General features: G+C 38.3%; 7 protein-coding genes and 1 long non-coding RNA gene across 11 annotated transcripts; 5 read left to right on the top strand and 3 right to left on the bottom strand.

Annotated features, from left to right (window-relative positions):
• Nucleotides 1-1,958: 1,958 nt before the first annotated feature.
• LOC117566907 (uncharacterized) lies at nt 1,959-8,853 on the bottom strand. 2 transcript variants are annotated; one of them, XR_004572025.2, is made up of 4 exons: nt 8,596-8,853; nt 3,567-3,662; nt 3,129-3,233; nt 1,959-3,063 (listed from the first exon to the last, which is right to left on the bottom strand). It is a non-coding gene; the product is annotated as an uncharacterized LOC117566907 (long non-coding RNA). The 2 variants fall into 2 exon arrangements; XR_004572024.2 differs by lacking the exon at nt 8,596-8,853 and adding an exon at nt 4,331-4,345.
• On the top strand, nt 5,593-10,991 carry LOC117566897 (acidic leucine-rich nuclear phosphoprotein 32 family member A). 2 transcript variants are annotated; one of them, XM_034246511.2, is made up of 8 exons: nt 5,593-5,704; nt 5,962-6,380; nt 9,066-9,442; nt 9,516-9,595; nt 9,892-10,242; nt 10,312-10,391; nt 10,454-10,613; nt 10,677-10,991. In XM_034246511.2, exons 2-8 carry the CDS (start codon nt 6,333-6,335, stop codon nt 10,718-10,720), a joined length of 1,140 nt encoding a protein of 379 aa, XP_034102402.1. In that variant the 5' UTR covers nt 5,593-5,704; nt 5,962-6,332; the 3' UTR covers nt 10,721-10,991. The 2 variants fall into 2 exon arrangements, with proteins under 2 accessions (XP_034102402.1, XP_034102403.1); XM_034246512.2 differs by lacking the exon at nt 9,892-10,242.
• Nucleotides 10,992-12,031: 1,040 nt separating this feature from the next.
• On the top strand, nt 12,032-16,215 carry LOC117566900 (transcription factor Adf-1). Of its 2 annotated transcripts, none has more exons than XM_034246518.2 (4): nt 12,032-12,447; nt 12,669-12,857; nt 14,444-14,737; nt 14,856-16,215. In XM_034246518.2, the coding sequence occupies exons 2-4, from the start codon at nt 12,695-12,697 to the stop codon at nt 15,158-15,160; spliced, it is 762 nt and encodes a 253-aa protein (XP_034102409.1). In that variant the 5' UTR covers nt 12,032-12,447; nt 12,669-12,694; the 3' UTR covers nt 15,161-16,215. The 2 variants fall into 2 exon arrangements, with proteins under 2 accessions (XP_034102409.1, XP_034102408.1); XM_034246517.2 differs by having other exon boundaries at nt 12,038-12,497.
• Nucleotides 16,214-16,886, top strand: LOC117566906 (UPF0545 protein C22orf39 homolog). The gene is made up of 2 exons (XM_034246524.2): nt 16,214-16,402; nt 16,455-16,886. Exons 1-2 carry the CDS (start codon nt 16,331-16,333, stop codon nt 16,854-16,856), a joined length of 474 nt encoding a protein of 157 aa, XP_034102415.1. The 5' UTR covers nt 16,214-16,330; the 3' UTR covers nt 16,857-16,886.
• A 59-nt stretch (nt 16,887-16,945) lies between these two features.
• On the top strand, nt 16,946-18,444 carry LOC117566903 (coenzyme Q-binding protein COQ10, mitochondrial). The gene is made up of 3 exons (XM_034246522.2): nt 16,946-17,106; nt 17,273-17,377; nt 17,442-18,444. The coding sequence occupies exons 1-3, from the start codon at nt 17,042-17,044 to the stop codon at nt 17,893-17,895; spliced, it is 624 nt and encodes a 207-aa protein (XP_034102413.1). The 5' UTR covers nt 16,946-17,041; the 3' UTR covers nt 17,896-18,444.
• A 784-nt stretch (nt 18,445-19,228) lies between these two features.
• LOC117566893 (D-glucuronyl C5-epimerase B) lies at nt 19,229-22,238 on the bottom strand. The gene is made up of 3 exons (XM_034246508.2): nt 21,640-22,238; nt 20,167-21,578; nt 19,229-19,703 (listed from the first exon to the last, which is right to left on the bottom strand). Exons 1-3 carry the CDS (start codon nt 21,772-21,774, stop codon nt 19,337-19,339), a joined length of 1,914 nt encoding a protein of 637 aa, XP_034102399.1. The 5' UTR covers nt 21,775-22,238; the 3' UTR covers nt 19,229-19,336.
• Nucleotides 22,239-22,566: 328 nt separating this feature from the next.
• Nucleotides 22,567-24,291, top strand: LOC117566898 (post-GPI attachment to proteins factor 3). The gene is made up of 4 exons (XM_034246513.2): nt 22,567-23,008; nt 23,078-23,394; nt 23,613-24,079; nt 24,146-24,291. The coding sequence occupies exons 1-4, from the start codon at nt 22,864-22,866 to the stop codon at nt 24,225-24,227; spliced, it is 1,011 nt and encodes a 336-aa protein (XP_034102404.1). The 5' UTR covers nt 22,567-22,863; the 3' UTR covers nt 24,228-24,291.
• LOC117566905 (peptidyl-prolyl cis-trans isomerase H) lies at nt 24,195-25,030 on the bottom strand. Its single transcript, XM_034246523.2, has 2 exons — nt 24,836-25,030; nt 24,195-24,763 (listed from the first exon to the last, which is right to left on the bottom strand). Exons 1-2 carry the CDS (start codon nt 24,917-24,919, stop codon nt 24,296-24,298), a joined length of 552 nt encoding a protein of 183 aa, XP_034102414.1. The 5' UTR covers nt 24,920-25,030; the 3' UTR covers nt 24,195-24,295.
• Nucleotides 25,031-25,051: the final 21 nt, after the last annotated feature.

Genomic DNA, 25,051 nt, shown 5'->3' with positions numbered 1-25,051 from the left:
ATTAGACTATCATTCTTTTCAACAAAGGTTCTATTAAGCTCGCTAAAATTATTTTCACATTTTAATAGCCTTTCATTGCTATTACTCAATTTCAAAATTACATCGTCACAACTATCTGTTATTTTTGAAATTTCAGTTAGTTTGTGAATAGTTTCTTTTTGAAATTCTATATGTTTTTTAAGATCATCGATCTGACCCCTCAATTCTTTAATAATACTTTCGTTATTTCTATTCTGCAATTCATTTTTTTCAAGTTCACTTTTAATTTGTCGCACATATTTTAACAGGGACTTCACAACGTTATAATTATGTTGATTTGGTTCTGCAAGTTGACATTTCTAATGAATGGGAAATGATTTTAATTTTAACACACACTGTATAATATATATTTATTTGCACCTCTGGATTGATTGCTGCTCCTCCAAAGGATATTCCTTGAACAACCAGAATCAAGACTGAATATATCGCAATTCTGCTCATTCTGAAGCCTAGTACTATACTAAATACGTATAAAAAACGCTCTAAACTTATGTAGCTTAAAATTTAAACTAGTCGAATTTGAGCCTATGATTTTCTATATACATAAGAGAAGTCTTACGTGTTTTTTTGTACTATTCTATCAATTGGAAATTGTGTTGAAACTACATCAATCAGATTTAGGCATTTATGTATATAAGCAGCAGACACAAGAGGTTAAAAAGGTCAGTCTGCCTTGGTCTATCAGTTTTTGATAGTCGCAATATAGAAATGATTGGATTTATTTTCGTGTTGCTAAGAGGATTCAAAGCTTTGAGTCTTCAAAAAGCAGAACTCACTAAGTGTGCTCTATATATTTCTTATATGCAGTGTACTTCCATGTTGAATAAATAAAAAACAATAAATACAAGAACAATATCAGCGGATTACGTATACGCCATGTATCAGTATTAAGATGACAGCTTCTGTTATATAAATTTAAAATATTCGCTTTTTATACCCGCTACCCATAGGGTAGAAGGGTATTATAACTTTGTGCCGGCAGGAACTGTATGTAACAGGTAGAAGGAGGCATCTCCGACCCTATAAAGTATATATATTCTTGATCAGCGTCAACAGCCGAGACGATATAGCCATGTCCGTCTGTCCGTCTGTGTGTCTGTCCGTCCGTCCGTATGAAACACTGGATCTTAGAGACTATAAGAGATAGAGCTATAATTTTCGACAGCATTTGTTATGTTTGCACGCAGATCAAGTTTGTTTCAAATTTTTGCCACGCCCACTTCCGCCCCCGCAAATCAAAAAATCTAATAACAAGCGTAATTTTAAAGCTAGAGTTGCGAATTTTGGTATATATAGTAATAACTATAGTAGTTATGATTCCTGAAAATTTGGTTGCGATCAGATGAAAATTGTCGAAGTTATTAAAGAAATACTTTTGTATGGGCAAACACGCCTACTTACTAGGGGTCTTAGTTGCTTTAGATGACAATCTGGTATATTGTGACGCCTATGGTATATTTTGAATGCGGTACTATATCAATATACCAAATATACTATTTGGTCTCCGTCTTTGTCTCTCTCTCTCTCTCTACACTTTTATTTATATGTTTATGCACTATATTCAAAGTGTAGAAGAGTATTAAAACTGAGGGCATTAGATAGCAAGCACACATAAAATAAAATACAAAAATCGATCCGCATTTTGAAACCTGAATGAAATTCTAATTTAATTTTGTATTTTATTTTGTTAAAACCTATTGCACTTATTATATTCATTCTTTTAGTGATTCAAAATATTATTTAGCATGCGTTATCATTGTAATTTTTGAGTTTTTTATGAATTACTAAACCAAAATTCACAACATCAAACAAGGAAACCATCAATTTATAATAACCTTGTAAGTTTTCTTACCTCAGTAAAATTTTCTAAGTTTCGATTAAAAATTTTCTTATATTAAAACAATTTGATAAAGACGTTTTTAATCGGCAATTTAGTATATTATTATTTATTATTTTAAATTTTTTTTAAGAATTTTTTGACAATGATAGAATTTCATAAATATTTGTTTAAAAGTTTCGTCAGAATACAAAATGATATTGAATTTCAAATGATGCATATTTAAGGAAACGAGATTGTTAATCTCAGGTTTTCATTTGTTATTGTTATATTGCCATTAATCAATTTTTGTAGTAGATCGATTATTTCCCTGCTTTTAATTCATTCATGTCACGTTCATCTTTAACTGTCGAAAATAATCTAATAATAGCTTGACAACGCTTTAAGTACATGAACAACATTGTTATTCTAGTTTGCGATTTGATTGACAATTCTGCTGATAGAAAAATGCATTTACTTTAATATATTCTTCTATGTAGATCTTTCTTGTGAGAAAACTTTTGCTAAGCGAGGATCAAGATTGATGAAGATTGTTATTCTGATTCAAATTCTAGTAATTAATTAATTCAGAGGAGAAAATCCATAAGCCAAAAGAAAAGAACTCTGCTCATAACATTCTATAACTTTAGTATAGTGAAAAGTTGCTTATTTTCAAATTATCCTCTTAAAATTCTTTTGTCTGTTTGTCATAGAAATCTCTGACTCTTCAATAAAACTAATATTCTCAATAATATTATAAAGAGTGAACGTAAAATTCTATTTAAACAGTCTCTCAATTGACGAACAGTTTCGAAGTATAAAAACAGAAATACAAATCATGTTGAACATTTTTCAAATAAATCAAAATATATCAACAATCAATCAATTAGTTAATTAGATCTCAAAACCTCAGTCTTCAAAAGTACTCCACTTAAATTGTTGCTAAGAAAAGTCTACCAAAGAATAATAATATTATAATTATTTGCCTCAATTTACTATCCTCATCTTTGCCATTGTTTTCAAACTATCCTTAATAGTTCAACTACATCTTTCCATATGAATATAAAATTCGTAGCGCTGTTAAATCGTTAGACGGTAAATCTTCTCTAAGACAAGGAAAAATGATCGTCATCCAAAGATCCAAACCCTGCGGCATATGTAGGTATCCCAATCCCTATAGAAATCCTCTCTGCCAAGGACTGTTCATTCTATTAAAGAAAGAAGTAATCTATTAATTCATTACAAGTTTTAACCTTTATTTTTTAATATTCACCTTTTTGATAAAATTGTACTTCAATCAATTGAATGGAATCCAAAATACTCATTAATAACATGATAAAAAGTCCAAGTGTTGATGATAATGTATCCACTTGTTTATCTGCAAATTAGTTTTAAAAGAATATCACTTTAATGTAAATAAAAATTATAAAATTATTTTAAAATCTACTTTTAATGTCATTTTTATCAATGTTAATATATTAATAATAATATTATTTCTTTACAGTCACAAATACAAACGCAAAAAAATAATTATGGAAAACATTTTTGCCTTTCAATATTCCAGAATGTTGCCAATGTTTTGTTTTTTTCTTGAACACTAAAGTATTAATCCCAATAAAAGTTTGAGTAGTCAACTATTATTAAAAGAATTCGAAACTTATTGACATGTAAAATATTCTAAATATCAGCTATATATATATTATATACATACCAATAATATGTTTCAGATTCGCAAACGAAATCTTCTTTAAGTACATCTTGAATCATGGTTGTTTTGAGTTTAGTTTCATCTGGATTGAGTGCAGTGCTAGAAATCGAAATGAGCAGAATTAAAATATATGCAACCCTGATACTTTCGTTCCATAAAATATGCTTTAGAGTCGCAGAAAAGTTTCAGAAATAAAATATGACCTTAAAGTCATGTCAATCAAATCGTGAGCTAGAAGAACAAATTAGCTCTCATACTTATAGAGCTGTCAACGCAATATTAGATTATTTCAGACAAGTTAGAGACGAATTGGACAGAAATGAAGCAAAAGGTTATGAAACGGAAGATGTGAAGGAGAAATGTGTTAACCATGAATCGGAATAACAAAAATACATTTTATAGGGATTGGGATACACATGATGCAGGATTCGGCTCTTTGGATAACGTTTTTTTCCTTGGATTAGAGAAAATATATCGTCTAACGACTTAGCATTAGTCTTTAAAAATTTTAAGATCCACGGGATGTTTTGTAAAACTTTAGCGAAATTAAGTTAAATTACTGTTTTACACAGTTAATTGTGTCATTATTATTATTAATTTTATTATTGCTCAGTTTGCTTATAAAGCGAATCATCACTTTTAACACTTCACGATTTAAACTCTAGAATCTCGATGCTTCGCTGCTGTAGCAAAAGGAATTTTCATGTATAGCCAGTATCAGGGCTTCATATACGTATTATTATTCCAATTATTTCGATTTCTAGTACCTCACTCAATCCAGATGGAAAACAGACTAAAATTAATGCTGAGAATTTAATCGAAGCTTAACTCCAATTTCTGAAGTACATAAGTAGAAAATAAGTACATATGTATAGCTGATACGATAGACTTTATATAATACATGAGTCGTAAAATAAAGTCAACACTGATTGTGACTAGAAATCTTAGGTCAAGAACAATATACATTTGAATCAATTTCAATTTTGTAGGAAATTGTCTTATCAACTCATAAATAAAAAACTGCAACCGAATTTGAGTTAAAGTGTTTTAATGTTCATATGTTGAGCTTAGTTTTATTATTTAGTATATTTATAAATATGTTTAGAATAGTTTGAGTTACTTCGAATTAATTAAAAGTGAAATTGAAAAAATTCATTTAGCATTAAGCATCGAATATTTTTAGCTGTATTCATATATAAAATAATCGATAAAGATAAGCATAATGGTGGATAAAGATGAATGCAGATAAAAGTGGATAAGTATGGATAATAATTGGATAACATTTGGATAGCAATGAAAAGGGTTGGAATACTGATTTGGACCAAAATATCTTAATCGTGTTTTTAATCTAAGCAATGCAATTACTTAACTCAATTTATAAAAATATATATAAACATATAATGGTAAATAAATTAAAATTACTTCACCAGATGAAACAGTCAGATAGTATTTGGGCGCATCATGATGACGAGCGCCATCTTGCGCCTAGTAGAAGCATATTCGAAACCAAAAGCCACTCCCACAAATTAGCTAAGACACTCACCATCACTGCCTTTAATATGCAACAGCTGTTACGACAGCAACAGTCAACAATGCGGTATTTTTAAAATTATTATTATTTATACGTTTTAATTATAGTTATTGTTTAATTTTTCAATATTGTTATATAAATATACATAATGTTGAAGGTCTTCTGTTCACGTGTCCACGTGAAGAAATCTTAAACTAAATACCAATTAATGAGCATTTACACAAGATTGAACTGAGGAGCATTTCTGCTATCGGAGGCGCAATACTGTCAAAAATATTGCCGCCAAAATGCAAACAAAATGCCATATAATATTTACACAGATTAGAAAATTCTTTACTATTCTATTATTGTTAGCGCTGTTAATACATTCTACATTAGCAAAATCAATTGCTATATTTTAATACTTGGCTCATCAGGTAATGTGTATTCTATGGTATTTATGGTATTATTATCTTCTTGGTATATCAAAATACCTTCACATTGATATTTATGGAATACTTTGAAATCAAACTTGCGGTCACGCTGCTGATTGCTTTTTGTTGCTTGTTGTTGTTGGTTGGAAAATACAATTAAAAATTGATTTCGCTATTTAAATATTCAACGCATCAAGGTAAGTGGGACTAGCGGCACATTTTATGCCCAAAAATCACGAGAAACTCCAAATAGCTGGCGAAAAACGTGTTAAAATTGACGTTTGAAAATAGCGCGTCACAAGTGTGCCTGTGTGTGTGAGTGAGTGTGTACATGTGTGTGTGAAAATGCGCTAACGTACGATTAAAGTACACAACTGCTGCAACTGTTAACGCATTTCTATCAATCCCAACAAATTTGCAATAATAGTAATTTTCTGCTTCATTTTCTTCCCAGCGCTACTCAACAACAAAAAATAACAACGCGACGGGAGGCGGCGGCAAATAACCGAAGCATAAAAAAAGAAGAAAAATTTGCAAGGTGTTTGTGTGTGCGCGTATAAGTGTGTGTGTGACAACGACGACTTTGCTGTGCTGCTTGTGCTGCTTCTTTCTGGTGCGTGCGCGCTGTCGCAGGGGACCAACTAACACACACTCATCAAGGAATTGCAATCGTATTGGTTGGTGTATCCTTTGGCATTTCTGCGAGCTTGGTTGTTGGTTGGGAGACGTACAAGCGAAAGAAAAATCGCTTTTACCAAATAATACAAAACAAGTGCAGCTTAAGTCAGCAAATTTTTAAAAGCAAAAAGCCACACTACCAACATAATGGAGAAGAGAATAGAATTGGAAAGACGCGCACGGAAAACAAACCAGGTAAGTGTTTTATTTTATGGGCACGAATATGCATTTATTAATTGCTGCTTGATATTGTGAAACGAATGCTAGAACGAGATAGTACGACAAAGGGCAAGCCGAAAAACGCGCAAAAGTTATGTTACTGCGGCGTTGTGATTACACAAATTTTTCATATACAACGCCGCGTTCTCCGTGAGAGTGTGTGTGTTACTGTGTGCCACAAAAACAACAAATACTACGCCATGATGTAAATCTAGTTTCAATTTGTGTCGTTGTCAACGACGACGCCGTATAAAAGAGCGCAAAAGCACCAGAAGCAGAAGAAGCGACAAATAACATCCATTGCTGGAAAGAAAAAAAATTGATCGCCATAAGCAAATTCACACATATGAATGTATGTATGTACATGCTAACGAAGATGTGTGTGTGCTCTTTGCATGAGTGTGTGTCGCGAGCAGTGTTGCCATGTGCGCGCATTTTTGCGCCTTTACTTTGTTTAAATCTGCAAAATGCGCGTTGCATTAATTCTAATTGTTTTTCGTGTAATTATTACAATAATAATTGCACCAGTGTGCGTGTGTGTGAATATGTGTGTATGTGAAATGCATGCTGATCGCGACACACGCACACACAACACTGAAGAGACGCGCACCTGAAATTGCGCCAGCTGGCAATGCTTCCACAATCTTGTGTTTTCGTAGCTGATGTTGCTGCTGTTGCTGTCGCCGGCCTTCAATTGTGACAAACACTGCTATAAACAAGCATACAGACGCATAGGAAGCACATGCATACTTATATGTTTTTATGTGTATGTGTACACGTGTATACGTTTTTGTATGCCATGCTTGTTGTAATTTCAGGTTATTTGATACCAAAATGTATCTATAACAACATTATAGCGCGCGCATCATTCATATGTACGCAACAACAACGCCGAGAACACTCGCATACACATCTACAACCAAAGACACACACACACTCCCTGTACAAGAAACGTGTATGCACATAATAATCGACACATTCTCGCCAATGCCGATGGGTCGCCAGCTTTAGCTGCTGAGACAACATGCACACACACTCCCAAACACACGGCCATATTGGCTGCGCAGTCATAAATACACACACATATCACAGGCTAGACTTTTCACAATGCAAAAAAAACCGGCCGCCCCAAAACGGTACATGCACTGTTTACATGCATTTTGCCCCCTCCTCCCCCTGTCTCTACGTGCATCTCTCTCGCTCATCCCAAGAAATGCGAAAACGAACAGCGCAGAGAAACAAACCTGTGTCTTTTTTTTTTTTTCTGTGTGTGGCACTTCTGCTGATTAATAAACATGCGCTCTGGCAAGGCCTAACCAATCAGGCACCCACACCCACACCCTACCCACCCACTAGCTCACTCACTCACTCGACCGCCTTCCCGCCCAAAAATGCACACAAAGAGGGACAACTACACAAACGTACACACACACAGACATAATATGTCCTATAGAAGACCGCATACACACATCGCAAGCTAAGCTGATATGCACACGCTCCAAAGCTTAAGCTGCGTACGTATACAAAAGTATGTGTGATAGGGGCATTCATTTAACTACACATACACAGATACATACATATGTATGTAAGCGAGGGCACACTTCTGTGTGTGCATGTAACTGTCCAGTAAAAACAGATGAGATAATACCTCCTAAATGATTTTCGCATTCATTGCGCTAATACTAGCCAAAATGTCGCCTAGTTTTGTTGCCAATGGCAACTGTGCCATTTTATTGGACTGAATTCGTTTGAAATTGGGCTAATCAGAAATCAATCAAGTACTAGTCATTTTATTCTTGTATCTGATTTGTTTTTGCGCATCATAGAAAATGCGTCTGATAGACACCTCTAGCCACCCACAGTTGTTTGGCTTAGCGCGAGACACAAACAAAAAGTTTTTGTCTGCTTGCTTTGCTCTTCTTGCTGTTCTCTGTAATCAGCAGGCGCAACAAATACAAACGTCAGCTTGTCAACATATTTGTTGGTATTGCCGGCTTGTTTCATTTCCACAAATTGCAGGACGACTTCTCTTATGTTGCCCCATTCCGTCCGTCTGCCGTCTCCCTTTAACCCTTGTTACTCGTTCAATTCTCATTCTCGCGCATTCCGTTTTGTGGCGCGTACGTCACACGTACACGCACACATACACGTAAACGTATACATATACACACAGCTGAAAAAATGGTATTACATAAACGCGCGTTGCCACTTTTCCATCCTCCAGCTTCTGCCGAATGCGCAAATTGATTGAAATAACATTTTTTTTTAAATCTCAGCACATTGAATTGTTTTTAACCAACTACTGCGCCATTTTGTGAGCAAGATTTGTTTGCAAATCAAAAAAAATTCTTTTGCGTTTGATCGATTTTCTTCTTTTTTTTTCTTTGCGTATGTATTTGTTATACATTTTGAGGTTTTATCTTTTACGCTTGTTCTTCTGCCACACGTTCACACAGACAGACATGGCGGACTGTCAGGCTGCTTCAGCAATGCTGAATATACGGGCAGTGTGACCAAATTGTCTTACGTGAAATATGCCCATTTCCGTTGGAAAACGAACTTAATATACTAAACCCTCTTTTAGACTTATTTTTAATCATTTGAAATGAATTCTTTTAAAGAATACAATTTTGATTTTGTGTTTGATTTGTGTCTCTATAGATCACAGAGCTGAATCTGGACAACTGCAGGAGTACAAGCATTGTTGGCCTTACAGATGAATACACCGCCTTGGAATCATTAAGTTTGATCAACGTGGGCCTTACGACACTCAAAGGTTTCCCCAAGTTACCCAATTTAAAGAAGTTGGAACTGTCCGACAATAGAATTTCGAGTGGCCTCAACTATCTTACGACCAGCCCAAACATACAATACTTGAATTTGTCTGGCAATAAAATCAAGGATCTGGAAACATTGAAACCCTTGGTGGAATTCAAAAATCTGGCTGTCTTGGATCTATTCAATAACGATGCCACCCAAGTGGACAATTACCGCGAGAAAATCTTCAAGATGTTGCCGTCTTTAAACTTTCTGGATGGGTAAGTTTGCCTATTGGCTTAACCTCGCATATCACTAGTATCATTTAATAATTTAAATCTATTCTCTAAAAAGATTCGATGCCAATGATGTGGAAGCACAGTCGGATGGCGATGATGATGATGAGGTCAATGGCAATGACTCCGAAGATGAAGGTGCGTATACTTGATATGCTTCACAATATGCATTCATACATACATGCTTAAGATACATTAGATTTGACAAATCATAGATATTGTCCGATACTTCTGGAAGCAAGCAGTTTTCATAAATTAGAGATGAAAATGCATCAATAGGAAACTGTCTGTCTGTGACTTGGAGATTAACAAGAGTTTAGGGGATTGTTAAGTGCTGAAATTGTGAATTTCCTTCATTTTCTTGTGATCGTTAGTTATCATCGCTGCTATCGCATCAACAACACATCTCAACCACAGATTCTGTCGCCTTTCAGATGGCCGCAGTGCATTCTGTTTAAATGGTTTAGAGATCGATTTAGACGAGCTCGAAGCATTGGAGCAGCGTGTAAAGGCCAAGAAACAGTTGCAGGAAGCGTCGGCAGCGACAGCGTCGACGGAAGACGATGCAACTAGTGCCAACAATGCCAGCACGTCCAACCTGCCTGACAAAGATGAAGTTGATGAATTAGATGAATATTTAAAAGAATTGCAATTGAGGGAAGCAAGCCAAGCTGTCATTAAGTGCAATCCTGAAACTAGAGACACCACTTCCAATTCAAGCACAAATTTTGCAATATTACTCTATTGGTTTTTAGCAATATTAAATCTGGCAAATGCCACCTATTGTAAGCATTTCGCATTCATATTCGATTCACTTCTAATGACCTTATTTATTTGCATTATGTTATTTTTAGTTTCGGGCGATGATGACGATGAGGAAGGCGACAGCGACGATAGCGACGAGGAAGACAATGGCGATGTAGCGCTCTCGGAGGTAAATATTTCAGATCCTACATTGTGTAAAGGAAGATGAGCTAATTGTAATATTCTGCGAAGGTCTATAATGATGATCTAGAGGAAGACAATTCCGATTGGGAAGAAGGCGAGGGCGGCGATGACGATGAGGATGAGGATTCGGATATTGATGAAGCCGATGGTGAGGCAAACGAATCGGCCGCATCAATCAATGCCAATGAAAAGGATGGTGATAAGCCAGGTAAATAAGCAAGGAATCTCAATAAATAATTTGTTTTCAATTAATTTTGTGTGTGTTTTGCAGATGAATCGCAAGCCAGGGGCAAGAAGAGAAAGCATGATGGTTAAAGAGAGATGTATGGATCTACAAGTGTATCGTCTTTGTACGTTATAAATTTAAAAAAATAAAACACAACAAACACTCACACATACAGCAACAAAAACACACATCATATTTTGATAAAAACAAACAAAAAAGCAAAATAAAAAAGTAAACTTAAAGATAAAATAAAAAGAAGGGTCCCATTAGAAAAACCAACATTTGTTTCGTTACATTTTAAGCTAAAAAAAAATATTCTAAAAAAGAAAAACAAAACAAGAAAAATGCATACAAACAAAATGTAATAATCAAAGGAAATACATCAGCAAAATAAAAACATGATAATTTTAAGCAAAACACTAAAAACTCAATACACACCGACAACACAAAACTAAAGAAATCAAATCCAAAATTTATCAGTTTTACACCAACACAAACACAAGATAGAGTTCCAGTATATGATTATTTCGATTATTGTAAAATTGCTTAGCATTAAGTTAAGAACAAGGTTATCAATTATATGATTACATAATGACAGAATTTTTTAAATGTTAAATTTGAACAAAAGGAACGGAATTTGCAAAACTTGCGCCTCAAATATTATTGCATTAAATTTAATCATTTTTGTATTAGTTGCTGCTTATTCGGTTTCAAATTACCAAAACAACTACCACGACATATTTGCTGCTAAGAAGGATTTTTACTAACTCTTAAGTCATTCCTTTTGAATATATACATTAACTACACATATAATTAGTTAAGAACACTTATAATTTATACTTCCTTATAAACGAAAAACAAATCAAATCTAAACAGCTCTATATTCATTGTTACCCATCCACACTCAAACATATTTGTTTACGATTAAGTACTAAGCGTAAAATTATTATCATACAGATTGTTTCCAATTCTTCGAAAGCAGTAGCATGTTCTAATAATTATCGCAAGTAAAATGCAATACAAATGTTTTAGACAAAATGTATCTTTCATTTCATTTACAATTATGTATGCAATACGTTTGTATCCATATGCAGACAATTTGTATAAACACCGAAAGCGAGACCGAAATACATAAAATTAAATAATTTTAAAAATATGGTTTTTCTCACGATTGGGTTCGAACTAACTTTTAAGGGTCTGCTGTTTAATTTTCAACGACTCTGTTAACGTTCAAATTTAACAGCGCGCAAAATTAACATTTTTTACAGTGCCAACCGAGCACCTATGTACGCAAACATAGCCGTAAATTTATTTATTGAAATATATAATCTGTATTTTATACGTAGGAAAAACTTTGACAAAATTTGATTTTTACATTTAAATAAAATTGTTCTAAACAAATTTTGTTTATGAATAATATTAAAATTTGAAAATTAAATTAGCAATGTCAGCATTGTCTTTACTCAACACTGCGCAGACATGGGACATTAAGCAACACTTTTGCAGCATTCAACATGCGCAAAAGAGGAAGCAGGCACAGCAGAGCGCATATGTGGAAGCGAGAGAGCGTTATTCAGCCAGCGCTGACTACAACGTCGCGACGCTGTCGACGTCCATTTATTTGACGTCGAGTCGTCGCTGCGGCTGGCTGTGTTAAAATATACATACTAGACAAGTAGACTGCGCTGCCTGCTGCATTCTTGGAACAAAAATTTCACTGTTGGCAGCGACTGAGGAATAAAATTGAACGTCGACGTCGCGACGTTTCTTCCTCGAAGAAGACCAAATCAAAATAAAAACAAATAAACTATAAAGGGTGCGTGCGCGCCAATTATTTAACAACAATTAGCAAACGAAAGAAACAAAGTGAGTGCTTTTTTTTTGCTGTTCAAGTTTTTAGTTCGACGGCAATTTGATCAAGTGGCCACAATTTAAACACAAACATCAAACACTCACTTCACATACATTCATACATTACCCATGCACACACACACACAAACGCAAATATAACTAAATGTTTGTTATATTTCATTGCAGTGCACACGCTTAGTGCAGCCATCGAGATGGACAAACTGGATGCCAACCTGGAGCAGCAGTTTGATCTCAATCTAATTGAGGCGGTCAAAATGAATCCCGTCATCTACGATCGCTCACATTACAACTACAAGCACTTTGTGCGCAAGGCGCAGACCTGGAAGCAAATTGCCGAAACTCTCGGCGTAAGTGGTAAGTGAAATTTTGTTGTATTTTGAGTAGTTGTTGTTCTTGTTGTGGGGCAAAGGGAGCAACAGCAGTCGTCGCTAAACTAAACGTTGTGGCAAGTGAAATTGGTTTGGGTATCAGTTGAAGCGACTGGCGACGACACCGTCACCGTCTCCGTCGTCGTCGCTGCAAATTGATTAATTCTGAGCATGGTTAAGACGCAAAACGGAGGGGGTAAGAGCGGGCTGGCAACAGAGACAACATCGTCGTCGTCGACGACAGCAGCAGCAGCAGCAACAATCGTAGTAGGCAGCAGCGGGCGTCGGCAGCAAGCGGGCAGCAAAAGCAAGTGTACAGAAACGACGCAAAAGTGAACGGCGACGCAACGGAGACGCGACAGACGGTTGTGAAATGTCAGGAGCGCTGTTGCCTATGTCGCGGGTTTGGCACTTCTAGCGCACGCAAGTAGTAAACACTTTGAAATGCATGGATGAATGTGCTAAAAGATAACTTAAGTAAAATTGCAGCAATAACATTTTTAAGCGCCCCATTTGGGCGCTTCAGTTGCGCACCTGACCGCGCTGTCGACGGTGTTCGCGCAGTCCACATTTTTGAAGTTGCTGTACTTCTGCGTCGCAGTAGTTGTCTCTGTCGCACACACGCTGCCTACGCCAGCGTTTATTTTTATACAACTGCTACTGCTGCCGTCGCTGCAGCTGCTGCCTTGTCGTCGTTTGCCGTTGTTGGTTGTTGGTGGTTCACTCACACAGATACGAAACCAGCACACACATACACATGCACACACAGGGAATCGTCAAGCGACCGACCGAACAGCTTTCATTTCATTTCATGAGTATACCCAAACTGTATACCAACAAAAATGTCTCGTCTCTTGCCTCTCACTTCGTGTTCATTATTTTCTCTTACATATTATATGCTGCGGCGCCCCCTGATTTCAGTTTACACTCATACATACATATGTCCATAAATATGTATTGTATGTGTGGTATATTTTTGGTGGATTTTCTGCCAATATGAATTATGCAAGAAATGAATTTAATTTTTGGGGTTACTATAGCAAGTAATAAAACCCCATTGGCGCCAAACCGTTGAATGCAGCACAAAAATGATGAAGACTGCCACACAAGATTCGCTGCCTGGGTCGCTGCTGCTGCTGCCGCCGCCAGCATTCAGCAGGCTGGCGTTACCAATACCAAGCGCGGGCAGAATCAACTCGTAGTTGTAGTCGACGTCGACAGCATGCCGCCGCGCGCTCGCTCGGAAGCTGCTGTCGCTGCTGGCGTGCCACGGATTCAGAGCGTTTCAGCAGCTCAGCTGCGCTTCTGCCAACAGCAGCTAACGCCGTTTGTTCAAGTGTCTGTCAACGTTGTGGAGCTATGGTGCAAAAGGGGGCATGCGGGGTTGACGGTGGTGACGTCTCGCGGTTTGTTTTGGTTTGCGATTTGACGTGTGTACATATGATGGCGGCGTTGCCACCCCCCAAAAGCAAATCAGTCAAAAAAAAAACTGATAAAGTAAATAATGTTATGATAAACAATGCCTGTTAACTTTATGAATAATATTTTTCTTGTTTTTTTTTTTTTTTTTAGAACAAAAATGTACAAAGCGATGGAAGAGTTTGCGAGATAAATTTGCGCGCGAAATGAAATTGTGCCAAGAATCGCGCTGGCGTTACTTTAAACAGATGCAGTTCCTGGTCGACTCGATCCGGCAATATCGCGAATCGCTGCTCGGCAAGTGCGCCAATGGCAGTCAGAATGCCAGCCAAGTGGCCGATCCCACGCAACAACAACAGGCCCAACAACAGACCGTCGTCGACATCTTTGCGCAACCTTTCAATGGAAGTGCCACAACATCTGCCCAGGCGCTGACACATCCGCATGGTGAGTATCCTTGTAATTTAGGTGATCACGGCAAACAACCTTGTACAGCAAATATCCATGAATTGAACAAAACATAATTTAATCTCAATACTAAATTGCAAATTTGAAATATTTGTAGAAATAACCGTTACTGGGGATGCACAGCTGGCCACAGCGGTAGGCAAGGACCAGAAGCCATATTTCTATGAGCCACCATTGAAGCGCGAACGAAGCGAGGAGGAGCACAGTGATAACATGCTGAACACTATCAAGATATTCCAGAATAATGTGTCGCAGGCGGTCAGCGCCGAGGATCAATCGTTTGGCATGGTTGTCACCGATATGCTCAACACGCTGGGCGTGCGGCAAAAGGCCGAGGCAAAGGTGCACATCATCAAGTATCTGACGGATATGCAACTGCTGGCGCAACATAACAAATACTAACTGCTGCAATTGGACAATGTCCTCGAGGCACGATGGTTGCTCTAAATCAGCTACACACAACAACAACAACAATACAGAAAGAAAATGCAAAAAATCAATGAACACATGAAGATCGATCCCAAGAACAGGAACCGCCGCCTGTTGCCCCCGAAACAAATACACGTTTCGTCTTTTAGCAAGTTAAGTCTTAAAAGTCAAACTAAAGTTTAAAAATTAGTTATAAAAGAAAGAAAGAAAAAAAAGGAAAAGAAATGAAAACACTTCACTTCACATACATTACATCTTATTAATGAATTACGAGTTACAATTACGCTAGCACTAATCAAATATATATGTATATACATATACTAAATGGAATATATATATTCTTTGATTTGGCCGTAGTTGATATCTCAATTCAATTCTCTCACCCCAGTTTACAAAATTGTACAAACGAAAAAAAAAAAAATTAAAAAATGAAATGAAAACTGGATATAGATATAGACGATTGGATTTGTATGTAGTTTTTGGAGACAATTCAATAGTTTTTCCTCTATCATCATTTATAATATTGTGTAATACAGCAAATTGTATATTTTTGACTACGATTTAGTTTAAACATGCCATCGGGTTTAGTTTTGTAATTAAGTAAGTAAAATTGTAGACACAGAAAACAAAACGAAAAACAAACAAAAAAAAAACGTTATTATAATTTTTTAAGTTCTGTTGTAATATGCTGAAAACGCTTGAAATTTATATTTAAAAGGCTTTAATTAAGTTGTGAACCTTTTAAACACATATACATATACATACATATTGATAACAACCGAAAAACGCATATTACACTATTAATTGAATAATATATATCTCCATAATTATAATTTCTGAATCAACACCGAACATTTTTCAATATAAAGTCAGTAAGCACATTTGTGTACATTTTCACAACAATATTCAAACAAAAACTGAAATTGTTCAACATTTCGATTTACATAAACGTTTTGATGTACAAGAAAACATTAATTGTGCAATTATTTGCAATAAAAAGTTTACAAAGCAAAAATACAAAATATAAATCGGTATTCAACTGTCATTTCAATTTCCGGAAATCTGGCAACACTGCGCTCAAATTGTAAACAAGGAACAGCTGATACGCTTATTTCATTTTAGTTGGCACACATTTTTTATATAATGTCGACGAAAACTGAAAATGCTGAGAGAAAAGATGCAAACACTACAGTAAAATTAGAAGATACATGGGCGGTAAGTAATGGATATAAAATAAAAGAAAACAGCTCATAGAAATTGCCCACAGATCCGACCGTGTCACCTGTATAAAGATGAGCACGACGACTGCACCAGTTTTAAGGCACGTTTCCATCAATATTTCATACACGGCCGGGACACAGATTGTTCACAATGGCTGACGGACTTTAAAAATTGCGAGCGCTATGCGCAATCGAATGGCAACGACGTTGTCGCCGGCGCTGCTGTCATCAAGAGCGAGGAGCAACGACGATTGACACGATTGCGGGCGCATTACGCCAATGATACGTGGACAAAACGTAAACAGCCGCCAGAGGATTGGGCCAAGCCGTTACCCGACTGGCTGCAAAAGCGCAATGAGAACACATACTTGGAGCTTAAGCAAAAGGAGCTGTTGGGCGAGACGACAGCATCAACAGAGGAACAGCGTTCATTCTGTGCTATTATGTAGCGTTAGCCAATAAAGATATCAACATACGAAGTACTTGTGTTCTGTCTGGCAACGCTGTTCGATCAGCTGTGCGTGCGCGTTGTTGTTCTTAGGGGGAAGGTGTTGTCGCCACACGCTTTTCGTCGATACACATTTCTTTTTTTATTGGGTCTCTGGAAACGAACCACGGTACAATAGTTTGCAAAATGTTAAAGGGCAGCACATTAAAGGCATTGGATGTGAGAATTTGGCAGAGCTTCATTGAAACAAGGTCAGCAGGTAAATATGAATTACATAATCTCTCAGCAACCCTTTGAGTCAATTGTAAAAAATAAACAAATGAGAAAATCGTTCAGTGTATTACACACCACGCCGACAAAAGATGCATAAATTGTTAAAAAACTGTTAGTCAAGGGTATCAGCGTTATTCGTTGCAGCTGTCAGCAAAAACGATCGTATGTCAATGGCATCCAACGCACCTATTTAACTTTCAACGATCTGCGCAACAAAAATCGCTCTTACACGAAAAAGGAGCTCGTCGGGTGAGTGAAACTCTTAAAATACATATAGCATAAAATGTATAGCATCAATGTTGACATCTTGCAGCTACTCCATGCAGGACATGTACAGTGTGGTCTCCGATGTCAGCAACTATTACAAATTTGTGCCATACGTGAAGCGTTCCCATGTCCACAGTCGTGACAATGCCGGATTCAAGGCAGATTTAATTGTCGGCTTCCCCCCGCTCAACGAGGCGTATACGTCACGGGTGACGCTGCAGCCGACGACGCTGGTGAAATCGGAATGTCACGATGGACGATTGTTCAACTATCTATTGAACGAATGGCGTTTCAGTCCCGGCCTCAAGGATATACCAAATTCGTGTGTACTCGACTTTAAGGTCGCGTTTCGGTTTCGTTCTCTATTACACAGTAATATAGCCAACCTATTCTTCGATCTGATATGCGATCAAATGGAGAATGCGTTCATTCAAGAGGTGCGACGACGCAGTGGACCTCCCTCGATTCGTTCGCATGTCCTCGAATCGAAACGGTCCTGACAAAGTTAATCTAATGGCTTAGTTGTACTAATATATAAGTTAGAAAAAAAAAAACAAAACTTCATATTCATGTTGTACAGATTTGCGTTCATATATACTTATATATATATATTTTTGTTACAACAATTAAACAGATTGTAAATAAACCAAATAACACAAGAACATATGGTATAAGTACATACATAAAATCCATTTCTTCATTAATCGATTCTTCTTTCCGTCCAACAGTCTCGTTATTTTTTTGAGGGGATTACTTAAATGTTTAATTGACAGCATCGGTGTTAGTGTGTTTGTGTTTAGAACTAAGTAAAATTAAATAAAAATTCTATGGAATGGCATCGATTAAGTCGAGAAAGATTCTCTGGAGCTGCCTACAACATTACATTACATGTTTTCATACAATATCGATATCGATCGATACGTCGTTTATACGAAGTGATCATCATAATGATTGCAATATCATCTATGGTAGTATAACAGGGATACAAGAGATGGAACAATGATGATTACGTATCATGCAATTTACAATAGCTTACGAATATTGCAATTGATGTGTCTGTCGTATAAACGTTGTCTTGATGGGCAGTTAGTATTTGAGTTGGCAAACAACAGTATACTTTTGAAGAAAAGAAGTACAAGTGTTCCCACGTATATATCTATTTCGTATATCTAAAGTTCTAACAGTTATCTAACTATAAATCGAGTGTGTCCCATAAATATGTATATATAGTTATTGATGCTAAGCTCTCTACATTTAACTTTATACAGGGGGTGGTGTGTAACAAACTCTACTTAAATTGGGCGCGGTAAAAAAGTTGTCTACAGTATTAGTAGTGATAATATAAGTATGCAATACCCTAGCATCGCAGTTATATGTATATATATATAGTGTCTTGGGTATGCAAGCTACGGCGTGCCGAAGATCACGTTACGGTCTTCCGTTTACGTTTTCGATATTGTCCAGTGAAATATGCGTGCAACTCTACTTAAGAATCAATTAAGCTATATAGTAGTTTAGTCATAAATGGTTTAACAAATTTCTACAGTTAATAGTTTTGCTAAGAGCTGCTCCTAATGATTATGCAATATAAGGTATACACGATGAAGAAAGGTACAAGTCCTTAAATACTAACAATACTCGATTAACATAAGCTTTGCAAAACATAGCACAACTTACAAATATGTTTTAAGCACGAAATTCGGACGAATGCGAAACAAATGCAGAATACAAACTAAATATATATCAAATACATAAAACTCAAATTCGTTGCTCGAAATGTGGTAAGAGGGACACGGCATTAGCGCAACCATTTCAAATGGTTTACAAAAAATATCACTTGTTCTTGTTGTTCCTGGGCCTCTTCGGGAGTAGGAGGAGGTGGAGGCGACTACGTGGTTGCCATGATGCCGCAGCCGCCACGGCCGCCAACCTCCTTCGCTCTCAGTTGTGTTTGGCCCGCTTGCCAAACATATAACCCTTCCAACGTTCAGCTGTCTGTGCAATCAATGGATCAGTATCGATCGTCGCCAGCAATAGCAATTGATTCACATGCGTCGCATGGTAATCCCAGCGTGCCAGATTCGGTGCCACGCCCAAACTCAAGTGGCGCAGATCGTAGCTGGTGCCAGAGCCAGTGTCGTAGAGCAGCAGCATCTTCTTCAGCGAATGCATTCCCTGGGCAAACAGTTTACCCGCCTCGCGTGCTATCTTCCCTGGTGCCGTGCTGTTTAAATCGTAGAGACCCAGCAGCGAGTAGATGAAACCGTTCAGCACAAAGGATGGCGGCGTTGTGGGATACTCCTCGTACCTGAAAGAACGGTAAGAGCAGTGTTAGAAATAGGCAAAATAGACAACAAATTGGACACAGTTAAAAACGACTTTGACTGCACTACATTCAAGTTTTGTATCAAGTTTATTATTATCTCGTATTTTAACATTAATTTCAATCACCACATCAACTTTTAAACTTCAACTTTGCATAGTTTTTGGACCAAGATTAAAAGCTCAATCATTCCAATCTTAGGACCAAGACTACTTTCTAATATATAATATCCATCTAATGTAACCATAGGATTTTTTTTACACTTTGTAGCAACGTGTTAGAATTATAAAAAATACGTAAAATACGTTTAAATCAAAACCGGTTTTTTTTTGCCAAATTTAGATTTGAACTCTGAGATCTAAGGATTTATAGAAGATCGAGAAAGTTAAATAAACGGACAGAGATACAGAAAGTGCCAGCTTAGTGTCTTGCTTCTTCTTGAACTCACCAGTAATACTTGTCCATGAACTGCGCCAGGACGCCTCCATCGCGAGAGTAGATGCGATACGGCTGCAGCCCCAACGAGGCGGCCTTGAGGTAACGCGAATCGCCGCCAGAATGCCAATAGGCGCGCGCCAGCACCGAGATGGCGTGACCCTGTCCCATGGCCGAGATCCAGCCGGGACGCAGCTCGGCAAAGCCATTGAGACTGCGGCGCACCGGATTCGTCCAGCCGCCTGTCTTCGTGTCTTGATTGTGCACAAACCACTCTGCGGCATCGTAGAAATGCGCCAAATGATCGCTCGTCGACAGCGTCAAGTTGTCGTAGAATCCAATACCCAAGAAGGCAATCGATAGCACTTCCAGATCGCTTCGTCGCACCTTCAGTGGCGATCGTTTGTCCCCCATGACGATGCCCTTCTGCACATCGATGTGCAGATCCCGTGTGATGTGACGCCACTTGTTCAAGGCGCCACCGCCCAAGCCGTAATAGATGTTGGACTCCTGCACGCTGAGCAGTAGCTCGGCGGCAATGTAATGCAACTGATAGCTATGTTTGCTATCACGATTGAGCACTGTGACCATCAGACTGCTGCTGTTTGTGACCAACAGCAAATCCACACTGAGCACAAGATCCTGGGTCTGATTCAATTGAATGCTGATGGCGCTCTCATAGCCAATGGTTGTCTCGAACTGGACAATGCTGGTGTTGAACTTGTGATGCCAGATGCGTGTCATATTGCTGGTCTTTGGCGTTGTCCACTCCATCGACTGATTGCCATCCGCATCCTCCAGGACATGTTGACGTGGCGTCGCCTCCGTTAGATTCTTGCTGTAGTGCGCCAAGGCAAATTGGGCTATTTGCGTCGGGTAAAAGTAGCCACGCTTTTCCCATTGTGTGCTCACAGGGACACCTTCGGCTGCGCTGATGCACTTGACGCGATCACGAACCTCCACATTGTAGTTCTCAAAGTACATGAAAACACCGCGTGGATCGTATTTGCCCTTCGGGAGATTTACCTTGGCATTGCTGTGCATCCAATTGAATTTGACCACCTCGTTGTTCGTAGAGACAGCGCCACTGATATCGAAATATTGCCGCAGAAACGAGAAGGGCACATACACCTCATTGGCATTCTCGTCGCGCTTACAGTGTATGCTGTACTCCTGATTGATGGCACACTCAATGTCCTGCAGTGGAACGCTAGGCGATGTCTGTTCCTGTTGTCCGCCAGCAGCTGAACTCGTTAGTGCGTCGATCGTTTGGCGTCGGCTCAGCTGACGCACAAAATCCGGAGAGAAACTGAAGGCGGCACAGCGCATATAGATGCCCAGAGTGATGACCATGACGGCCACAATGAGCAGCATCAGCACCGCTTTCAGATTCAGTCGCATGATGAAGAATACTAAAGGTTCGCGCTGCATACAGAACACAATTTTTATATATTCATAAAAAGAGATTATGCTGTTACCCATTTACCTTAAGACTTGAGGATTTGCAGCGCGTTGCGACTTCCGGTTCCGTTTGTTGGCGCCTCAGTGTGTGATAAGCATCATCGCTATGGGCAGCACTGCCATTGGCATCCACAACATTCGCCAACTGAAATTCGGACATGCAGATCGCCGTGTCTGGTCACACTATTGCAAGCCCTTTTTGCCTTTCGTTTGCTTTTGCTTCTCTTTTAATATTCGCAGCACTCTAACGTCATATTCTAAATATAAAACGAACACACACACGCATACACTCGCGCTCTAGCCCTGCTGCTGTTGTTGCTTGACTATTAATGTAGTATTATTGCCATATTTATAAATCCTGCACTTTGCAGTTGTAGATTATTGCACATGCAGCTGTTGTTGTTTCTGTTATTTTGCTTGAATTAAGCTAGTGCACTGCATAGTGCATTGCATGCGTAATTTCTGCTAGGCCTTATAGCTCTTGTATTGCGCATTGAAACATTTTGTATTTTATTTATCACTAACTGCATTGGGTTTGTTTTTTCGTCCATAAATTTATGACATTTTCATCACATTGAAGTTAAAACTCACACTGAGCAAGACTGCTGCAAAAGCAAACACAAACACAACTGCAATAAAGAAGAAGACAAGATACTTGAGTTTACACAGTGCGCAGGTAACACAATGTGAAACTTAACATGATGTTGCACCAGCTGCTGCTGCTGCTAACTAGTTGCCGCTGGCGAAACATAATTTTGCAATTTCAAAATCATTTATTGTTGCAAATAATCTTTTATATTCAGATATTCAATTACTTGATGTGCAATAAATATTAAGTTTTATTGCAATTTGTATCTTTTATCAGCACATATGATCAGGTGTAAACTATGCTGTTGTGTGTTTTGACAGCTGACAAGCGTTGCCATATCGCTACGATGAGTTGTTGCATTTTGTAAACAAATCAATTGAAAATATTTGGACAAAAGCACAAATGGACGCGAAATAAAATCAATAAACTGAAGTTATGCCAGCTAGCTTTATTTAAGCAATTTGTCAATGTGATTGTGCCTCATTTGGAAGACAGCAAAAACACCATGTGTGTTTACAGTATGTCAGTTGGCAGCCCTAATCAAAGATAAATCAATAGCGGCGTGATTTGTTTACAACACAAACAAAAAAATGTTATAATTGCAAAATTTTCGTGTCTAGAATAGTAGAGTAAGCAAAAATAGTAAACAAAAGCAAAGAAATGCTTAGTATTAATCCACAAACATGTGCAATATGCGTGCTGCTTCTAAGCGCAGCTCTCCCGGCCACAAAAGCCTCCAACGGCGACCGCACACAATTCTTTCACAATTGTCGGCAAAATTGCGAACGCACAAATTGCTCAGCTGGCAAGTATATCGATAAGTGAATGCAAAAACCGTCTAGATTCGCAACTAAATCAAATATCGCTTTTCTAGATGGCCTAGAAATCCAGGAGCAAGCAATTAGTTTCTATGGCCAAACGATATTCGATCGCGTCTTCGGCTGGAGCTGTTCTGATGAATGCTCCTATGGCTGCATGTGGCGCACTGTGTTTGCATTCCTGGAGCGTGGCTGGCCCATCCCACAATTCTACGGGAAATGGCCATTTCTTCGTCTGTTCGGCATGCAAGAACCGGCTTCAGTTGTCTTTTCGCTTCTCAATTTCGTGATGCATCTGCGACAGTTGCGGAAATTTCGCCGCGAAGTACGAGCCGACAGTCCCTGCTACATGCTGGCGCACATCTTTGGTTTGGTATGAGATTTTCTTAACTTAGTGGCAATCAAAAATGTATGCCAAAGCGAAAGGGTTTTTATTACTAAACAACTGCCGTTGTGTTTGCAGGAGTTATGCTACAATCAAAGTGTTACTCAGATTGCAATTATTATACTCCTTAAAATTTGAATAGTTGATATTGCAAAGCCCATCACACTTGTCTGTTTCCTATCTCATTGGCTGTCTTTCAATTGCAGACCTGTCTCAATGGCTGGGTGTGGTCAGCAATCTTTCACACCCGCGACTTTCCGCTCACCGAGCTGCTGGACTACGCTTTCGCATACTCCATCATACTGTGCTCACTGTACTGCATGCTGATGCGAATGCTGCATCGATATTCGCTCTTTCTTCGCGGTGTCATCACACTGGCAGTCGTCTCGTACTACATTAATTACTTTGCCTATCTGAGTGTGGGCAAATTTAACTATGCCTTCAATATGAAGGTGAACATTGCTACCGGTACCCTGGCTGCTGTGGGCTGGTTTGTGTGGTGTCATCGTGTTCGCTATCGTCGGCCGTACTTTAAGCGTATACTACGATTCTATGTGCTCTTCGCACTGGCCATGAGCCTGGAACTGCTCGATTTTCCGCCAATACTTTGGATACTCGATGCGCATTCGTTGTGGCATTTGGCCACAGTGCCATTGGTTTCACTGTACTACGAGTAAGTGTACAAAAATTGTACTTCGGAATATTGTTGTAGTTAACATCATCTACTGTTTATTTGCAGCTTCATGATTGAAGATTGCCAAACGCTGCGCAAGGAGAAGGCATTAACAGAGGCTTATCCCTATTATAACAAGGATATTTAATTTATTTTTTAGGCATACTCGCATATTCTATAATACTAATATTAGCATAGAATACACAAATTTTAACTCTACATTTGTCCACATTGAGATATTGTCACTGGCAGCTTCGGCTTATTATTGGGTCCCGTTGGCACATTCTCAATTTTGCGCATTATCAAGAGACCATCGAGTACACGACCAAATACCACATGCTTGCCATCCAGAAAATTGCATCGCGCACACGTTATGAAGAACTGACAACCATTCGTGTCTCGACCACTGTTGGCCATGGCCAGCAGACCCGGTGAATCGTGCTTGAGTGTAAAGTTCTCGTCAGCATACGTGTTGCCATAAATGCTGGTGACGCCGGTGCCGTCGCCTTGTACAAAGTCACCGCCTTGTATCATAAAGTCCTTGATAACTCTGTGAAAGCTGGCACCCTTGTAGCCAATGGGCACACCATCTGGTCGATATTCACCCGTGCAGAATTGTCGAAAGTTCTCAGCAGTTCGTGGCACAGTGTCGGCGAACAGTTCAAAAATCATGCGTCCAATTTCCTGACAAACAGAAACAAACGTGTGAAATTTCGTTGACTTTCTAAGCATTATTATTAGCAACTGCCAACTCACCGTTGTGCCAACCGCAATGTCTAGAAAAACCACAGGATTATTTGAGCTGCGCAATTGCGATTGTATTTGATTCCAGTTTGGCATATTAAATATGTTTAATTCTAATTTTAATGCAAACGTTTAATAAACAGCGTCCACCGGTCGTTTGTTTACGTTTTAAGCGATGATTTAGTTGTTCATCGATAAGCACACATGCAATCGTGTAGTACCAGCTAT

This window comes from Drosophila albomicans, chromosome 3 (genome assembly GCF_009650485.2).
Source record: "Drosophila albomicans strain 15112-1751.03 chromosome 3, ASM965048v2, whole genome shotgun sequence".
NCBI lineage: Eukaryota > Metazoa > Arthropoda > Insecta > Diptera > Drosophilidae > Drosophila > Drosophila albomicans.
The sequence above is the reverse complement of the archived record's forward strand: the minus strand, read 5'-3'. Positions and strand labels throughout refer to the sequence as shown.